Genomic DNA, 14230 nt, shown 5'->3' with positions numbered 1-14230 from the left:
TTAATTTGCCCAAGTATATATCAGGGCTATTCTCATTTTCTTGTTTTGTAGATAATTATGGCTGCAAAAAAGAAAGATGTGAAAATACCTAAAGCAGAAAACTTAATTCATTGTATTAAAAGAGCAACAGTGTTAAGAAGTGAAAGGCCCAGGCCACTCTTTCTGAGGTGTGTATGCCGGCCATGTGGTGTACTTGCAAGGCCCTGCTCAGCCCTGGGAAGACTCTGTACGATTACTCAGATGTAAGAACAGCAATTCCACCTTCCCTAAATAAGTATATAAAGGAATGAAGTTAATTTGGGAGTGTTGACTTTGGACAAAATTGATTTATAGTACATCTCATAATCACTAAGGCACATTTTACTATTTCTTGCAGATCAAAACCTTGAAACTCACCTTCAAAGGGATGAAGTATCTTGAAAATGAAGCATTCTCCATAACTAAACCCTATGTAATAGACCTAAGATGAAACGTCATATTCTCCAGGTACGGTCATATAGATATCAAATTATAACAAGAGCCCAGGGCTTGCAGGAAATACATATTTTACTTAGAAAATAACTTCCTTTTTTGATATTTCCTCCATATTTCCTATTTCTTCCATAAAATGAAGAAATTTACTTGATAAAAAAATACATTAGGAAGATGATAATAGAATGGTAGAGAACCCGTTCTACTCCATGAACTGGTTCAAAATATGACAGCCAGGAATGTGGGCATTCATCCTCTTAGATGGAGCCCCACTGATCACTACACCATGATAATGTTTTAAATCCCACACAAATAGGTAGAAGTGTTCTCTGTCTCTGTCTCTTTCTCTTTGGTGCTGGTCCCAGGGCTTGAACTCAGGGCCTGGGCACTGTCCCTGAGCATTTGTACTCAAGGGTAGTATTTTACCATTTGAGCCACAGCTCTGGCTCTTTGGTTGTTAATTAGAGCTAAGTGTGTCATGGACGTTCCTGTCCAGGCTAGCTCTGAACTGCAATCCTCAGATCTCACTCCTGAGTAGTGAGGATTACAGGTACGAGCCACTGGTGTCCAGTGGTGCTTTTCTCTGTACAACTTCTTGGTTAGTTTGGTCTCTGATTTAATAAAGCAACAGATGAACTGTTGAATTCCTTGTGACTTGGTGTGTTTCAAGATTCTCCTAGTCATGAAGGCCTACCTCCAACAGCTCAGTAATGCTGATAATTGCAAAGAAGATCTATATTTCAGGGAAAGATATAAATTATATTAACTGTAAGTAGAGTGAAGGAAACATTTATTCAAATATTTCATAAATACCTTTACTCTCTTTTTCTTTCATAAAGGCCATCAAAGTGTCCATATTAGAGTAACAAATAAGAGCAACTGGCATAAGGACCCATTGTCCCAGGATATGCCTCTGTCCCAGCCAAGAGAATAACAAGATACTGTGACCATCACTGACAGGGATGATAAAACAATCATTATCAATCAATAGTAATTTATAGAACAAAGGCATAGATATTTCTATTGTTTCTGCCTATGTAAAGTATTTTTAAAGCCCTCTTTTTACAAAATAGATCACAGAGTTCTTTCACATAATTCAGGTTTTTTTATTGATTAATAATCAGTGCTATACAAAGTGGGACTATAAAGTGATTAGACTAACGTTAGATGAAAAAAAATCCTCTATTGTTTTATTATTTTTAAAGTGCTTCCTTTAATTTAACTACACTATAACATAAAATACATAATTATAGTTATAATAATTAGGTCTGTCAGTTATCAGACAATTTATCCAAAACTACTTTCGGATGAAAAGGGAGTTGGTGTTGCAACTAAAAGAAAGGCTATGGCAGATGTCCATGGTCAAGTTCTTTCTTAGGTGAGACATCATTCCACTTTTCTCAAAAGCCCACAAACCATTTAGAACAGAAAAGTGGGTGGGCAAAGGCAGAGGAACTTGGTATTATTGTTTTTCTGCCTCCCAAGCTTTAAGTTACAAAAGGGGTAAGTTCTTAAGATCACAATGGCCACTGTTGCCTCTTGTCAAAGGAGGATGAAGTTGAAAGCTTTGAAATGTATGTCAAAATGCAATTGCAAACAAATGAAAAAAAGTTTTCCTCGGTTTTTAGTAACTTTTGTAGGTAAACATGATTAGTGTTAGATAGCTAAATGCTAGATAGCGCTCTTTAGAAAGCCAAATTTCTTCTTTTAAAAAGAAACAAAAATCACTGATAAAAAAATCTTACTTAAAGAAATTATAGCCCAGGCATGTTCCTGTAATCCCAGATACTTGGGAGACAGAGAATGGAATGAGGGTGGTTTGAAGCCAATTCTGTCAAAGTTATTGAGATCTCATCTCAACCAATGAGTCAGGTTATTATGAACCTCCAACCCCATATAACAGGGAGGTGTAAATAGTAGGATCATGGTCCACTCTGGTCCATGAAAAAGAAACTAAACAAAACAAAAATACCTTATCAAAACAAAAATAAAAGAAAAAAAAACTTGGAAGCAAAAAGGGATGGAGCATAGTTCAAATAGTAGAGCATAGGTGTGAGGCCCAAAGTTCAAATTCTAGTATCATCAAAACAACAAATTCACAAAGAGAGAGAAGAGGAAATTACAAGATAACTACGTTGTTTATATATATATATATATATATATATATATATATATAGTTATATATATATATATAGTTATATATGTATGTATATGTATATAATATACATATATAGTTATGTATCTTAACTGCATAAGTTGTATCTTTCTGTATAATTTTATTATGCCTTAATTATAAACCTTAGCCAGGAGAAGCAGCAGCAGGGCATGGAGTAATAATGCGCTCTGAGCTTCTGAGTTTATTTAAATAACAAGTAGCAAGAAAATCAAGAAGCTTAGAAAATCAAAATTGTATAACAATAATACTGTTCCACATTATCACAGAAATCATATATTTAGTCATTAAAGATGAAACACAAGCTTTACTACCTGCTAGGTGCACTGTGGGTAGATATCTGTAACTATAGAACCCTTAACTTTTGGAATTTATAGGGTAGAAGCAGGGAACAAACAGTCAAGAAACAAAATCAAAATTAAATATCTTGGCCCTTGGAAAGAACATACTTTAAAACATCAGCAAGTTCACTGTTCCAATATTTTACTTTCTCTATATTCATACCAAATATTGTGCTACACATTTGTGTTGAAAGGCATTTGAAACCAGTGTTAGAGTAGAATGTAAAAATAATATTTCTAGGATGCCAAGATGTAATAAATCAATCCATTTGTGAGAATCTGTTCTGCTATCTAATCTTGATTTTCTGCATATATTTGGGTAGACTATTCCTGATTATTAGCTATAGACAAGCTTTATATATATACATATATATACATATATATACATATGTATGTATTCATATATATGTCAAAAGAATTATTTGTTTCAGTGGTTAAAAAGAAATCAAAATGCATAGTCATCTTGGTTACATGTGTTGGGTGTCTAATGATGCCAAATTAACTAGGAAGATTTTCATTTTGGTGACTTACTGTTTGAATTCTGTGGAAATCCAGGCAAGGAGGATGGACCGTTCATTCCAGGGAGAAGCACTGGCGGAAGGCCTGGGAGTCCTGGATAAGATGCCGGCAGGCTAATGCCATGGAGGGAACTGCTGTCCATTATGCCTGGCTGCTGTACTGTTAATCCAAGCACGTCCGAAGCTTTCTTTATACGATCAAGTTCTTGCTGGGCCATCAGCTGCCGAACAGTGGTTGGAGCTAGATAATCTTTCTCCCGATCCAGTTGACTGCCCACTGTCTCCCTCACTTTTGAAATGTGCTGTTTGGAGAAAATATGATCTCTGATGGACAAGCGGGCAGAATACTTCACCCCACAGAGGGTGCACTCCGGTTTGGTGCCTTCCGTTCCACTTTGATTGATCATGAAAGGCTTCCCTATGTTAATTTTAAACTTCTTTTCCTTGGCCCTGGCGTTTTGAAACCACACCTGAACCACACGTTTGGGCAGACCAATCTCATTCCCCAGCATTTCACATTCTTGCATGGTTGGAGTTCTGTAGTCACTAAAACAAGCTTTGAGAACCTTAAGTTGAAGGTTGCTCATCTGGGTCCGGAACCGCTTGTGGCCGGGCCGATCGTTACTTTTGGATTTAAAAGGGTTGCCAGATCCAAATGGGTTGGGTGAGCTGGGATCGGCTATGCTCGATGTTTCGCTGCGGTCGGCATTGTCATCTGGGTCATCTGTGATATAGAAGCTTTGGTCGTGGTCACCATCTTTATCATTGAAAGGGATGGATGGACTCGTGAGAGAAAAGAGAAACTTGTCATCGCAGACCTCTGGGGTGGGTGTGGTTGCTGGTTTTGGCAAAGCGTCAAGACCTTTGGGGTCTTTAGGAGACAGAGCTGGTTTCACCTCTCCGGAACTTCCGGTGGTGCTTTCCATCTCTGCATTTCCTTCATCACCAGTGGTGGCATCACTAATGGCTGTATTAATGGACGAAGTCTCATCAAAGTCAGTTTTATTTTGATCATACCCAGCCTCAGCGGGAGGGGCGTTCAAGTTCTCTACATCCTCAGGACATTCTGCTTTAAAAGAAGAAGGGCTTAAGAGATTCTTCGGTGATAGCTCTGCTGTTTTACTCACAGGCGTTGACACGGTGGAAGCCAGTTCATTCTCACTTGAGAGATCAATTTTAGTTAATGGCAAAGACGGATAATCAAAATAGATGTATTTCTGTGGACTCTCTCCCCCATCCTCTGTGGCTATTAAAGGGCTGGGTGGCAAACTGTAGCCTGCCTGCTTGCCTTCATTCCAGTGCCTAGAGCGAATGTGGCTTTCCAAAGCCGACTTGGCTTTAAAGAGGGCTCTGCAGAAGGGACATCGCTTATGAGACTGTGCGGGACCCACCGCTCGGAATTGTCCTTTCCTTTCCCGAGCTCGTGTGTTCTGGAACCACACTTGCACAACTCTTTTCTTCAGCCCGACTTCCCGTGCAATATGGTCGAGCATTTTTCTGGTAGGATTAGAATCCAGTAAGTATTTCTCGTAGAGTATTTCCAGTTGTTCTGGGGTAATGGTTGTTCTCAAGCGTTTATCTCGGTGTTGATCTTCACCACTATTCCCTCCCTCTTTCTCACTGCAATTGTTGTCTTCTTTCTCATCCAGTTTCCTTTTGAGGGATGCAGCCACGGTGGCGGGAGCCCCGGTGTGGGAGGAAGCGGTCTGCGGCGGCATTTGTGTGAGAGAGCTGCTCAGCAGCTGTCCGGTCATCAGAGGATTGTTGGGGTCGAATATCATGTATGGCATATCCATGGGCCTTTCCAAGAATGGAGAGTGAAGGAATTGGTTTTGGGCAGCAAGGAAATGCATGTGCTGGTGCTCCTGCCAAAGTTCCAGAGTTGGGAAGGCAACCGTACACTGGTCACATTGGTACTGGAGTAACTGTGGAGGTAGACTGTTCTGGAGAGAAGTCATGGTAATTTGCAAGGGACTGGAAGGGACAGGAGTTTGAGAAGTGGAGGGAGGTCTTCCAATAAGTTGGGGCTGTTTCAGTGGCTGTGGCTGGGACTGGGCTGTGGACGTTTGTGGTGGGTCTGAGGAAGTCGATGTTGACTGCAAGGCTGGTTTGGTGCCTTGAGGAGGGGGAGAGGGGTCACTCTGCTTTGGCTTTTCTATGGGATAATCAGGTTTTGGAGACGTCTTCTCAGGTTCTGGTTTGGGTGATGGAATCAGAGGCGTGCTTGTCCCAGAGCCAGAACTTGCTGCAGGGGCAGCGGTGTTTTTGGCTATGTCTGTTTGTCCAGAAACAGTGCAATGCTTGTACACCACTTGATCCGTGGCATCCATGGAGTCTTCTGTTTGGCTTTCATCTTGGGCTTCATCATCTTCATCCTTATAGCACTGCTTTTTTTGATGTGTAATCAAGTCAAAGATCCTGGGGAACACCACATTGCACTTTTTACATTGGTACTGCATATTGCTTGTTCGAATATACCGTTCATTTGTGAGTTCTCTCTTTTCGTTATCTTTAGCTTCTGCTTGATTTTCATAGCTCTTCCGTGCTTTCTGACGAGCATTCTGGAACCATACAACAATAACCCGAGTGGGCAGGTTGAGAACAGTAGAGAGTTGTTCTATTTCATCATCTTTTGGGTAGGCATTTGTGTCAAAAAAGTCTTGTAGAACCCTAAGCTGGTAGTCAGTAAACCTCGTTCTAGAAGACCTTTTACTGAATGATGCATCTGATTTGTAATGTTCTAAAGAGGCGGGTTGTGGGTCAATTCTGATGTCTTCTAAAACAGTTATAGGAGGGTTGCTGAAGTTGTACGGTGAATCCTTATTTCTCTGTCTTTCCTTAAAAAGTGTATTTCGAAACCAGTGTTTGATAACTTTTTGAGAGAGGCCAGATTTCTCTGCCATTTCTTGGATCTGCTCTTCACTGGGAGAATTATTGATGTCAAAATAAGCTCTCAGGATTTTTAGCTGATCATCTGTAATTCTTGTCCGTGGCCGTTTGAACTGAGAATGCCTGAGGAAGTTGGGGTCTAACCCCAGCTGCTGCTGGCAGAGCTGGGTGAGATCAGCGGAGAGCGCATCCATCTGTGGCAGCTGCAGGGCGAGCTGAGGTGGAAGTGCAGGGTGCTGCACAGGCTGCATCATGATGGAAGGGAAGAGAGGAAGGTCAAGAGACACAGGCAGCTGGACCTGGGGGGGAGCTGAAGGCGGAGGTGGTGGAGGAGGAGGTGGGGGCGGAGGAGGAGGTGGAGGTGGTGGAGGAGTTGGTGGTGGAGCTTGCAGAGGAGTTGAAACTGTGTTAGGGATTTTAACAGGACCCATGGAAGCGGGCTGTGGGGGCGCTGGTGGGAGGGGAGGAGGAGGAGGTGGTGGAGGTGGTGTTTCCGGGGAGGATGGAGAAATTGGATAAAGCTTGTCATAGGCCTCTCTGTATTGACGAGCAAATTTTTCTAGCGCTCCATATGGGAAAAATTGTCCGTGTACGTGTTCTTGATGACTCTTCAAAATAAGAACGTTGGAAAACAATTTACCACACGTTCCGCATTCCAGTTTGTCCGTGTTTTCACCCTCTCCACTCTTGCCCTTCTTCTGCACCTTTTGCCTATTTTCATTATACTGAATGACCAGTTCAAAACCAAAGTTTTCCAGTAATGCTTTGGCTGCATTTCCCCTGGCCCCTGAAGCTATACGGGGTGGAGGGAGGGATGGTTCCGAAGACTTCTGCTTCTTTGTGTCTTTGCCTTCTTTGAGGCCTTCGCCTTCATTTGTCAATTCTTGCTTTGGTTTTTCTTGCTTTTCAGCAACCTCTTCTGCCTCCTTATAAGATGGCATGTCTTTCATTACCTGGCAGTCATTACTGGCTAGGTTACTTTGCTCTTGTTTCAATAATTTGCTTGTTTGTTGTTGTTGTTGTTGCTGCTGCTGCTGCTGCTGTTTTTGAGGCTGTAGCTGGGGCTGAGTGGCTTGATACTGTTGTGCTTGTTGCTGTAGAATTTGCAACTGGGTTTGTCCAACATGATGTTGAGTTTGAATCTGCTGCTTCAGATCTTCAAGCAAGGAGCCAGCCATTCCGGTCATGCCTGGCATACCAAAGGTGGCAGAGCCAGGTAAGCCCAGATCTGGCCCCAAGCTAAACTCTGTCCCAGGTATGTAGAAGGGAAAGAGAAACTGAGGTTGCTGAAACTGCAGGAGTGCTTCTGGGGTCATTGGAAAATGAGGCAAGAAGGCTGGGTTTAGAAACTGTGGCTGAAAGAACGCAGCTTGCTGCTGTAGCTCATGTTGTAGTTGCATCTGGATTTGTGCTGGTGACTGCGGTGGGTGATGGGGAGGTTGAGCAGAGATCAACTCAGGAGTTTGCTTTTTGTTTAATTCTTTGGCATCTAAGTGGGTATCTTTGCTGTTGCCTGTGGTTAAACCCATGGAATCTAACATCCCCTGGCCAGGACTAGTCACATTGGCTGTGAGGTTGTGCCCACCAGCTGCTACGGGCCCACTTGGCTCCAGCTTTGCAGCTCTGGCCTTCGTCTGGTGGAGCACAGACCTCATGTGGATCTCCAAGGTTGAGCTTTGGCTGTAGGCAACATTGCAGATGTTGCACTTGTAGGGTTTGTTGTCTGTGTTGCTGTTGGTTTCCTGTGGGACAGGACTGGAGGCTTCCTGCAAAACCTTTTTCAACTTATGCAGATGAGACACTGAATTATAATGAACCAAGAGAATGTTCTTTTGGGTGAATGACTCTTTACACACTGTACATTTATAGGGACGAGATGGATCCAGGAATTTTTCCATGGTAAAATTGGGCCCTTTTCTAAAAGGTAGGGTCCGCTTTGGTTCAGAGCCCAACTCATCTGGAATAGAGCTACTGTCACTTCCTACAGGACTTGCCTTCCCCTCATGGTCCACCTCATACTCTCTCTCCATATCCTGCTCTAGGCCATGGTCATCCTGAACCATGGCTTCATTCTCTGCCCAGAGTTCACCATTCACGGGCAAGGAGGCATACAGCTGTTGAAGTTCAGCCTCACTCAGTTCAGGATGGCCCGCTTCCAAGTGTTTTTTTAAAGCCTGGAATGTACGGAAGCTGCGCTGGCACAGATTACACATCGTGGCGGCCCGAATCGCATGATACTGGGAATGTATCTGAAGCTTCTGCATAGTTTTAAAAGCCAAGCTACAATGGTTGCAGCGATACTTATAAACATGGCGGTCGGAAACTGAGAGCGGTTGTCTTTTGGGCTGTTCGGTGAGTTGATCTTGCAGTGTGTCGGGGATTTTCACCTCCTTGCTGCTAGTTTTGTTCCATTCTGATAATTCGGTGGGTTCTTTAGCTGGTTTTTGCTCCTCGCTTTTTATTTCCACACTAGCCTTGGAATCTTCAAGACCTGCCATACTTTTGTCATCCATGGGGCTTTCTCCTGTTAGAAGAATGCAGAAACATCACTTCAGAAAGTAAGAAAACTCACTGCTTAAATGTCATTAAATATTGTTAATGGGAGCCCGCAAAGATTTCTACTTAAAAAAAAAAGAAGACAAAAACAAAAAGCTTATTTGAGAGAGTCACAAGCCCTGGGCTGTGTGCTAAGGATGTAAAACCAGAAATCATCTTGAAGGTTTTAAGTATGCAGAAGAAAATAAGCCAAAATTAAATAAATATGTCGCAGTCAACAAGATACCAAGGGTTATAATCTTGGTATTCATATATAAAACACATAGAATATTCTTGTCCATCTAATCTTTAGGTTGTCCTCCATGGACAGACAGAGACCAGAGGCTAAATACTCCCTGGAAAATGCCATATGTTTTTCCTTCATGGGGAAAAACAAATAACAACAACAAAAAAAGCCAACTGTTTGAAAGTAATAACCTGGGAACAATGCCACCCAGGCAGTTTGTAAGGGCTTTCTCTGTGGATCAGGATACGCTGGCATACCTGAATATTTCCCAGACGCCTCAGCTGTCATGGCTGCAGGGGTGTCCCGCTCCGACTTCTCAGAGGCAGCCGCGGGCAGGAGCATGCTGTTTGGCATCATCACATCAGGGACCGGCACCTTTGACAACCAAAGGAGGTCCACGTTAATAGTGCTCCACCAATCATAAACTCTGTTACAACTTGAAGTGGGCAGTAGGATTTACATTTCTCAAGCCAAAGCAGCCACAACCAAACTGTCAATATTATTATACTGCTGTGTTTTAAAATTAACGCTTCAAACCTTTTGTAGGTCCATTTTCTGTGTTAACAACCAAAGAACTTAGACACTCAAGATGCTTAAGTAAGTCATTTTACTAACATCATAGATATAAAAGAGATTGAAAATGTCTTTCTATAAAACTATGCTTTATGCAAGGCAAGCGCTCTATCACTGAGCCACATTCCCAGCCCTATCTCATAATTTTTAAATCATAATTTTCCTAAAAGCAAGAGATGACAAATGTGTCCAGAATGTGACTTCTATGCCAAAGCCAATTAAAAAAAATAGAACTTGAAGTAGAAATAAACTTCTATTGACCCACAATTGCAAATCTGTTATTGTTAACTTTATACACATTGTGTCACACATGCATCCACATGTACCATGCTTACTGTCATAAGCAGCTTTTCCACACAGTCTGGAGACACACTGTGCAGATGTGTCAGATGCAACTGGAGGTGCATTTTGTTGCTGAGGACATCCTGGCAGAGAGGACAGCAGATGACTGGCTGCACTGAGTGCTGAGATAGGACATGCATCTGGATCCGACTCTGATCCCTACTGTTGTAGTTACAGTAAGGACACTGATAGAACTGGAAAAGATTAAATAAACATGGTCACCAGTAGGTAATGGCCTCTCATAGCTTCAGAATGTTAGATGTGATACCAGATGTTAATCACATTACTAATTATCGAAATGTATTTTAAAAATACAGAACCTTTTGAACTGAGAGGTTATCAGAAGCAAATAAATAAAAAGCAAAGGGACAATAACATCTTTACCTGTTCATGACAGAATTTGTTGTCCTCTGTAGGTTTTGACCTTTTAGTTGCAACATCCTCTTCTTTTGCCAGCAAAAGAGGCTGAGTGCCCCCTGCCACACTGACCTTTAGCTCCTTCTCTGGTGTGATTATTCCTGATTCCCCCCCCAAAAAGGACAAGTCAATTAATAAACACAATGTCACAATAAAAAATATTAGGCACTTCAAATAACTGTAACTAAAAAAATCCACACTCATTGAAAGTAAGCCGACAAGCTAAACTTAAACTGTAAAAGCATACTTCTTTGTGTTCACTGGGTAGACTTTATAAATATATTTTAAAATGTACTCCTGTCTGGTGTTTAGATAACCTTAGGTGGCCTTGAAAGGTTCATCAATAACATGTGCTCTCTAGTGCCTTGAATGCCTTTATCACATTAAAGCAAATCTACTCCCATTCACAAATACTAACTTAGAAATTCATTATTTGCTTCAAGTCTAATGACCTCTTCTAAATTCTTGAATGCTGAGATTTAGAATTCTACGGAGAGATGACTACTTATAAAACGGTAGCCCAAATAATAGTTTAAGCCATGGATAGATATACAAAACAAAAGGATTTTAAAATTAACCATTTTTGCTGCTGTGATTAGTGAGATACTCTTGGTTGTGGTTGTTTAGACATGTAACAATATAGTACAAATCTCAGGAAGACAATTGCTTTATGAGGTTAATCCAAATATTTGATACTAAAGATGATTTAAAATTTGCCCTAAATGAGCAACGTAATGTGTAGGACCCTCATACACATCAAAGAAAACAGAACAATTTTAATTTCCCAGAGAATTCTTTCCAGGATCCATTTGCACAATAATCTCCTCTGCAAGGCTGAATATTACAGCAATATTGGGTAGGCATGTCACACACATCTCACGACAAACACAAAACCTCATTTACCAGCCATTCCAATCTCATCATCGCACGGCATCATCCGACCTTTTTTCTGCTGTTTATTATGAGTATTTCTAATTTTAACTTTCAATTTTCACCATCTTCCAGTCAATTTGCAACTAAATTATTTCCAGGGTGAGGACACTATCGCTGGACAACTGGGTGCAAATACATCTTGAAATGCAATGAAGCTAAACCATTGATTGCTATCAGGCCCTGTGTAAATATATAGTCCAGGCATAATCTGATTGTATGCTGCGCATGAAGATTTATCTTGATTTTTTTTCTCAACTCACATACGGTTCGTATAAATGAACAAATTGTACCTTATTGCAAAATAACCCAGTTTTAATTTAAAAATAAGGTCAAGGATGTTATGGAAACAAAATGAAAATGAACAAGAAGAAATCTATTTTATTCCTGCCCTGGATAGGGGTGAATATTTTATTTCATAGAAATGAGCTCAGTAATTTTAAATTCAGACAGAAATTTTAAAGAAAGTGATCCTAATGAAAGTAAATTTTTAAAATGAAATGACATAATAGCAATGATTTTATTTTCCTAGAGGATACAGAATTAAAACATAATGCTAAACAGATTACCACAATATTAATTTCTCACTAGATTTTGTTAGAATTTATACATATTGTCTTCCCATATGCCCTAAAATGTAAAATTTACAAGTAACCAAAAAAATAAATTACAATTGTATTTAATAAATTTAAATTTGAAATAAACTTGCAAGTCTAATTATACTAATTAAAAAATATCCAAGTATTTGTTTTCCGAAAATGTGCTCAAAGCAGGAATGCCTATCTCAAAAATAAACTCAAAATTAAAATTCATTTTACTTTGTCAAAATTACAATATGTACTTTATATTACAGCTTTAAAAAAATCTCAAAAACATTTAGGTAAGCAATTTAATATTCAATATTTGCAAATAAATTTTACTATGTAACATGTGAGGTCAAGTTGTACGAAATTATTTTTATTGAATCAGTCCATCAGTTGCCTTCTTTGTTATATTTTTCTTGGAAAGCTCTCATTGCTGGGTTCCCGTGACTTACACCTGTAATCCTAGTGACTCAAGTTGCTGAGATCTGAGGATCTCAATTCAAAGCCAGCCCAGACAGGAAAGTCAATTCTCACAGACTCCAATTAACCCCCCAAAAAGCTGAAAGTGGAATGGTGGCTTAAGTGGTAGAGCTCTAGCCTTGAGCAAAATAACTCAGAGACAGTGCCCATGCCCTGAATTCAGGATCAGCACTAAATAGGATAGATAGATAGATAGATAGATAGATAGATAGATAGATAGACAGACAGACAGACAGACAGACAGATAAATAGTTTTTCAAAAAATTTCTCATTAATGAGTAGTAATATGTCCCCTAAAGAGATTAATACCATGTTCTATTCTCTTACCACATTTATGTTCATGGTACAACTGGAAGACACCAAATAAGTTGATTCAGTTGTCTATTCCATCAAAGATTGTCACATACAAGTTGAAAAATAATTTTAATGATGTGTTATTTGAAGGTGCTTTGGGGTCTTCAAAATAAAATAAGCTTTCCAGAAACTTGCAACTAGTAAATGTTAACCCATGATCCTCTTTCTGTAAACACATATGATTTGCTAGCCCAGGTAGCTTATGCCTGTATTCTTAGCTACTCAGAAGGTTGAGGTTGGGAGAATCATGGTTTGAGGTCAGCCTGTAGAAAAGCCCATGAGACTTGGCCTTCAAAGAAATAACAAAAATCCAGACTAATAATGTGGCACAAGTGGTAGAGCTCCAGCCAGACAAGTAAGCAGAACAATTATGAGGTCCTCTAAGTTCAAACCACAGTATGGTCATACAAAGAGAAAAAAACCCATAATAATGTGTATCTTCTAATACTATAAAGGATAAAAAACAACACTGGATTCAACATTTAAAATGTGTTCCTAAGCCTATACACTAGTGTGTGTTTGTTGTTTCATGCATGTTAATAATATATGTTGACTTATTTTTAATGCATATCATTTTTCATCAAAATGTAGTAGTGATTTTGATATTGAACAAAGAAAGTAAGTATAAAGTTTTACAGCCACTACATTGCAATAGCTTTTGACTATAGTATAAACACTGACCTAATGTGTCAGGTTCAATGTTTTTTACTAACTGACTTAGTTAGTTAAACAATGATAGTCACATAAATGGGGAGATTCCCAAAGACCCTTTCATTTTAAATCGAGAAGTTACAAAGTTACAAATTAGGATTAGGCACCAGGGAAAAGTGAACCACTGAATAAAAGAATACTGAGATGTAGAATTGTGTGACAAACATAGACACCTGCAGATGAGGGGTCACCAACATTATTTTTAAAGACACTGCAGTTTTATTTTATGTTTGCATCTCTCTTATACAAAAGGGGTGCTGTCTCAAGTTTAATATCATTATAACCCTACTAAATTATAGGAATCCAACTCCTTTGACTGGATTTTATAATCTTGGAAATGTTCCTACTTAAAGAAAGGTCAACCAATTTTAGGAAGGTTTTGATTAAGTATTGTGATTATTCATATTTTCTATCTGCAACTTCATCTGAAATGAGGTCTGTTACCCTAAGTCAAAAAAAAAAAAAGGAAATAGGATCCTAATTTATTTTGTATCATTAAGGACACCACCATATTATCAAAGAACAATACAATTTTAATGAATTTTAACTGCAAAATAAAGTCTAATTACAAATAAGTACTGCCAAATAGATAAGCCAATGATTATCCCTCAGCTATAGGATTATTTAACTTGCATGAGATTGCTAATATAAAAATGACAGAATTC

At 39.6% G+C, this 14230-nt stretch overlaps 1 protein-coding gene across 1 annotated transcript in view; it reads right to left on the bottom strand.

Moving 5' to 3' along the window:
- The window catches only part of Zfhx4 (zinc finger homeobox 4), a 193060-nt gene that overhangs the window by 3050 nt on the left and 175780 nt on the right, over positions 1-14230 (bottom strand). Inside the window, exons 7-10 of the mRNA XM_042680697.1 lie at positions 10474-10607; positions 10083-10283; positions 9432-9549; positions 3517-8916 (exon numbers count right to left, since the gene is read on the bottom strand). Of these exons, the coding sequence (XP_042536631.1) occupies positions 3517-8916; positions 9432-9549; positions 10083-10283; positions 10474-10607 (5853 nt within the window). The remainder of the gene's footprint in view (positions 1-3516; positions 8917-9431; positions 9550-10082; positions 10284-10473; positions 10608-14230) is intronic.

Source organism: Dipodomys spectabilis, unplaced genomic scaffold, assembly GCF_019054845.1.
Source record: "Dipodomys spectabilis isolate Male_0828 unplaced genomic scaffold, ASM1905484v1 ptg000063l, whole genome shotgun sequence".
In the NCBI taxonomy this organism is placed as follows: domain Eukaryota; kingdom Metazoa; phylum Chordata; class Mammalia; order Rodentia; family Heteromyidae; genus Dipodomys; species Dipodomys spectabilis.
This window is presented reverse-complemented; position numbering and strand designations above follow the sequence as displayed.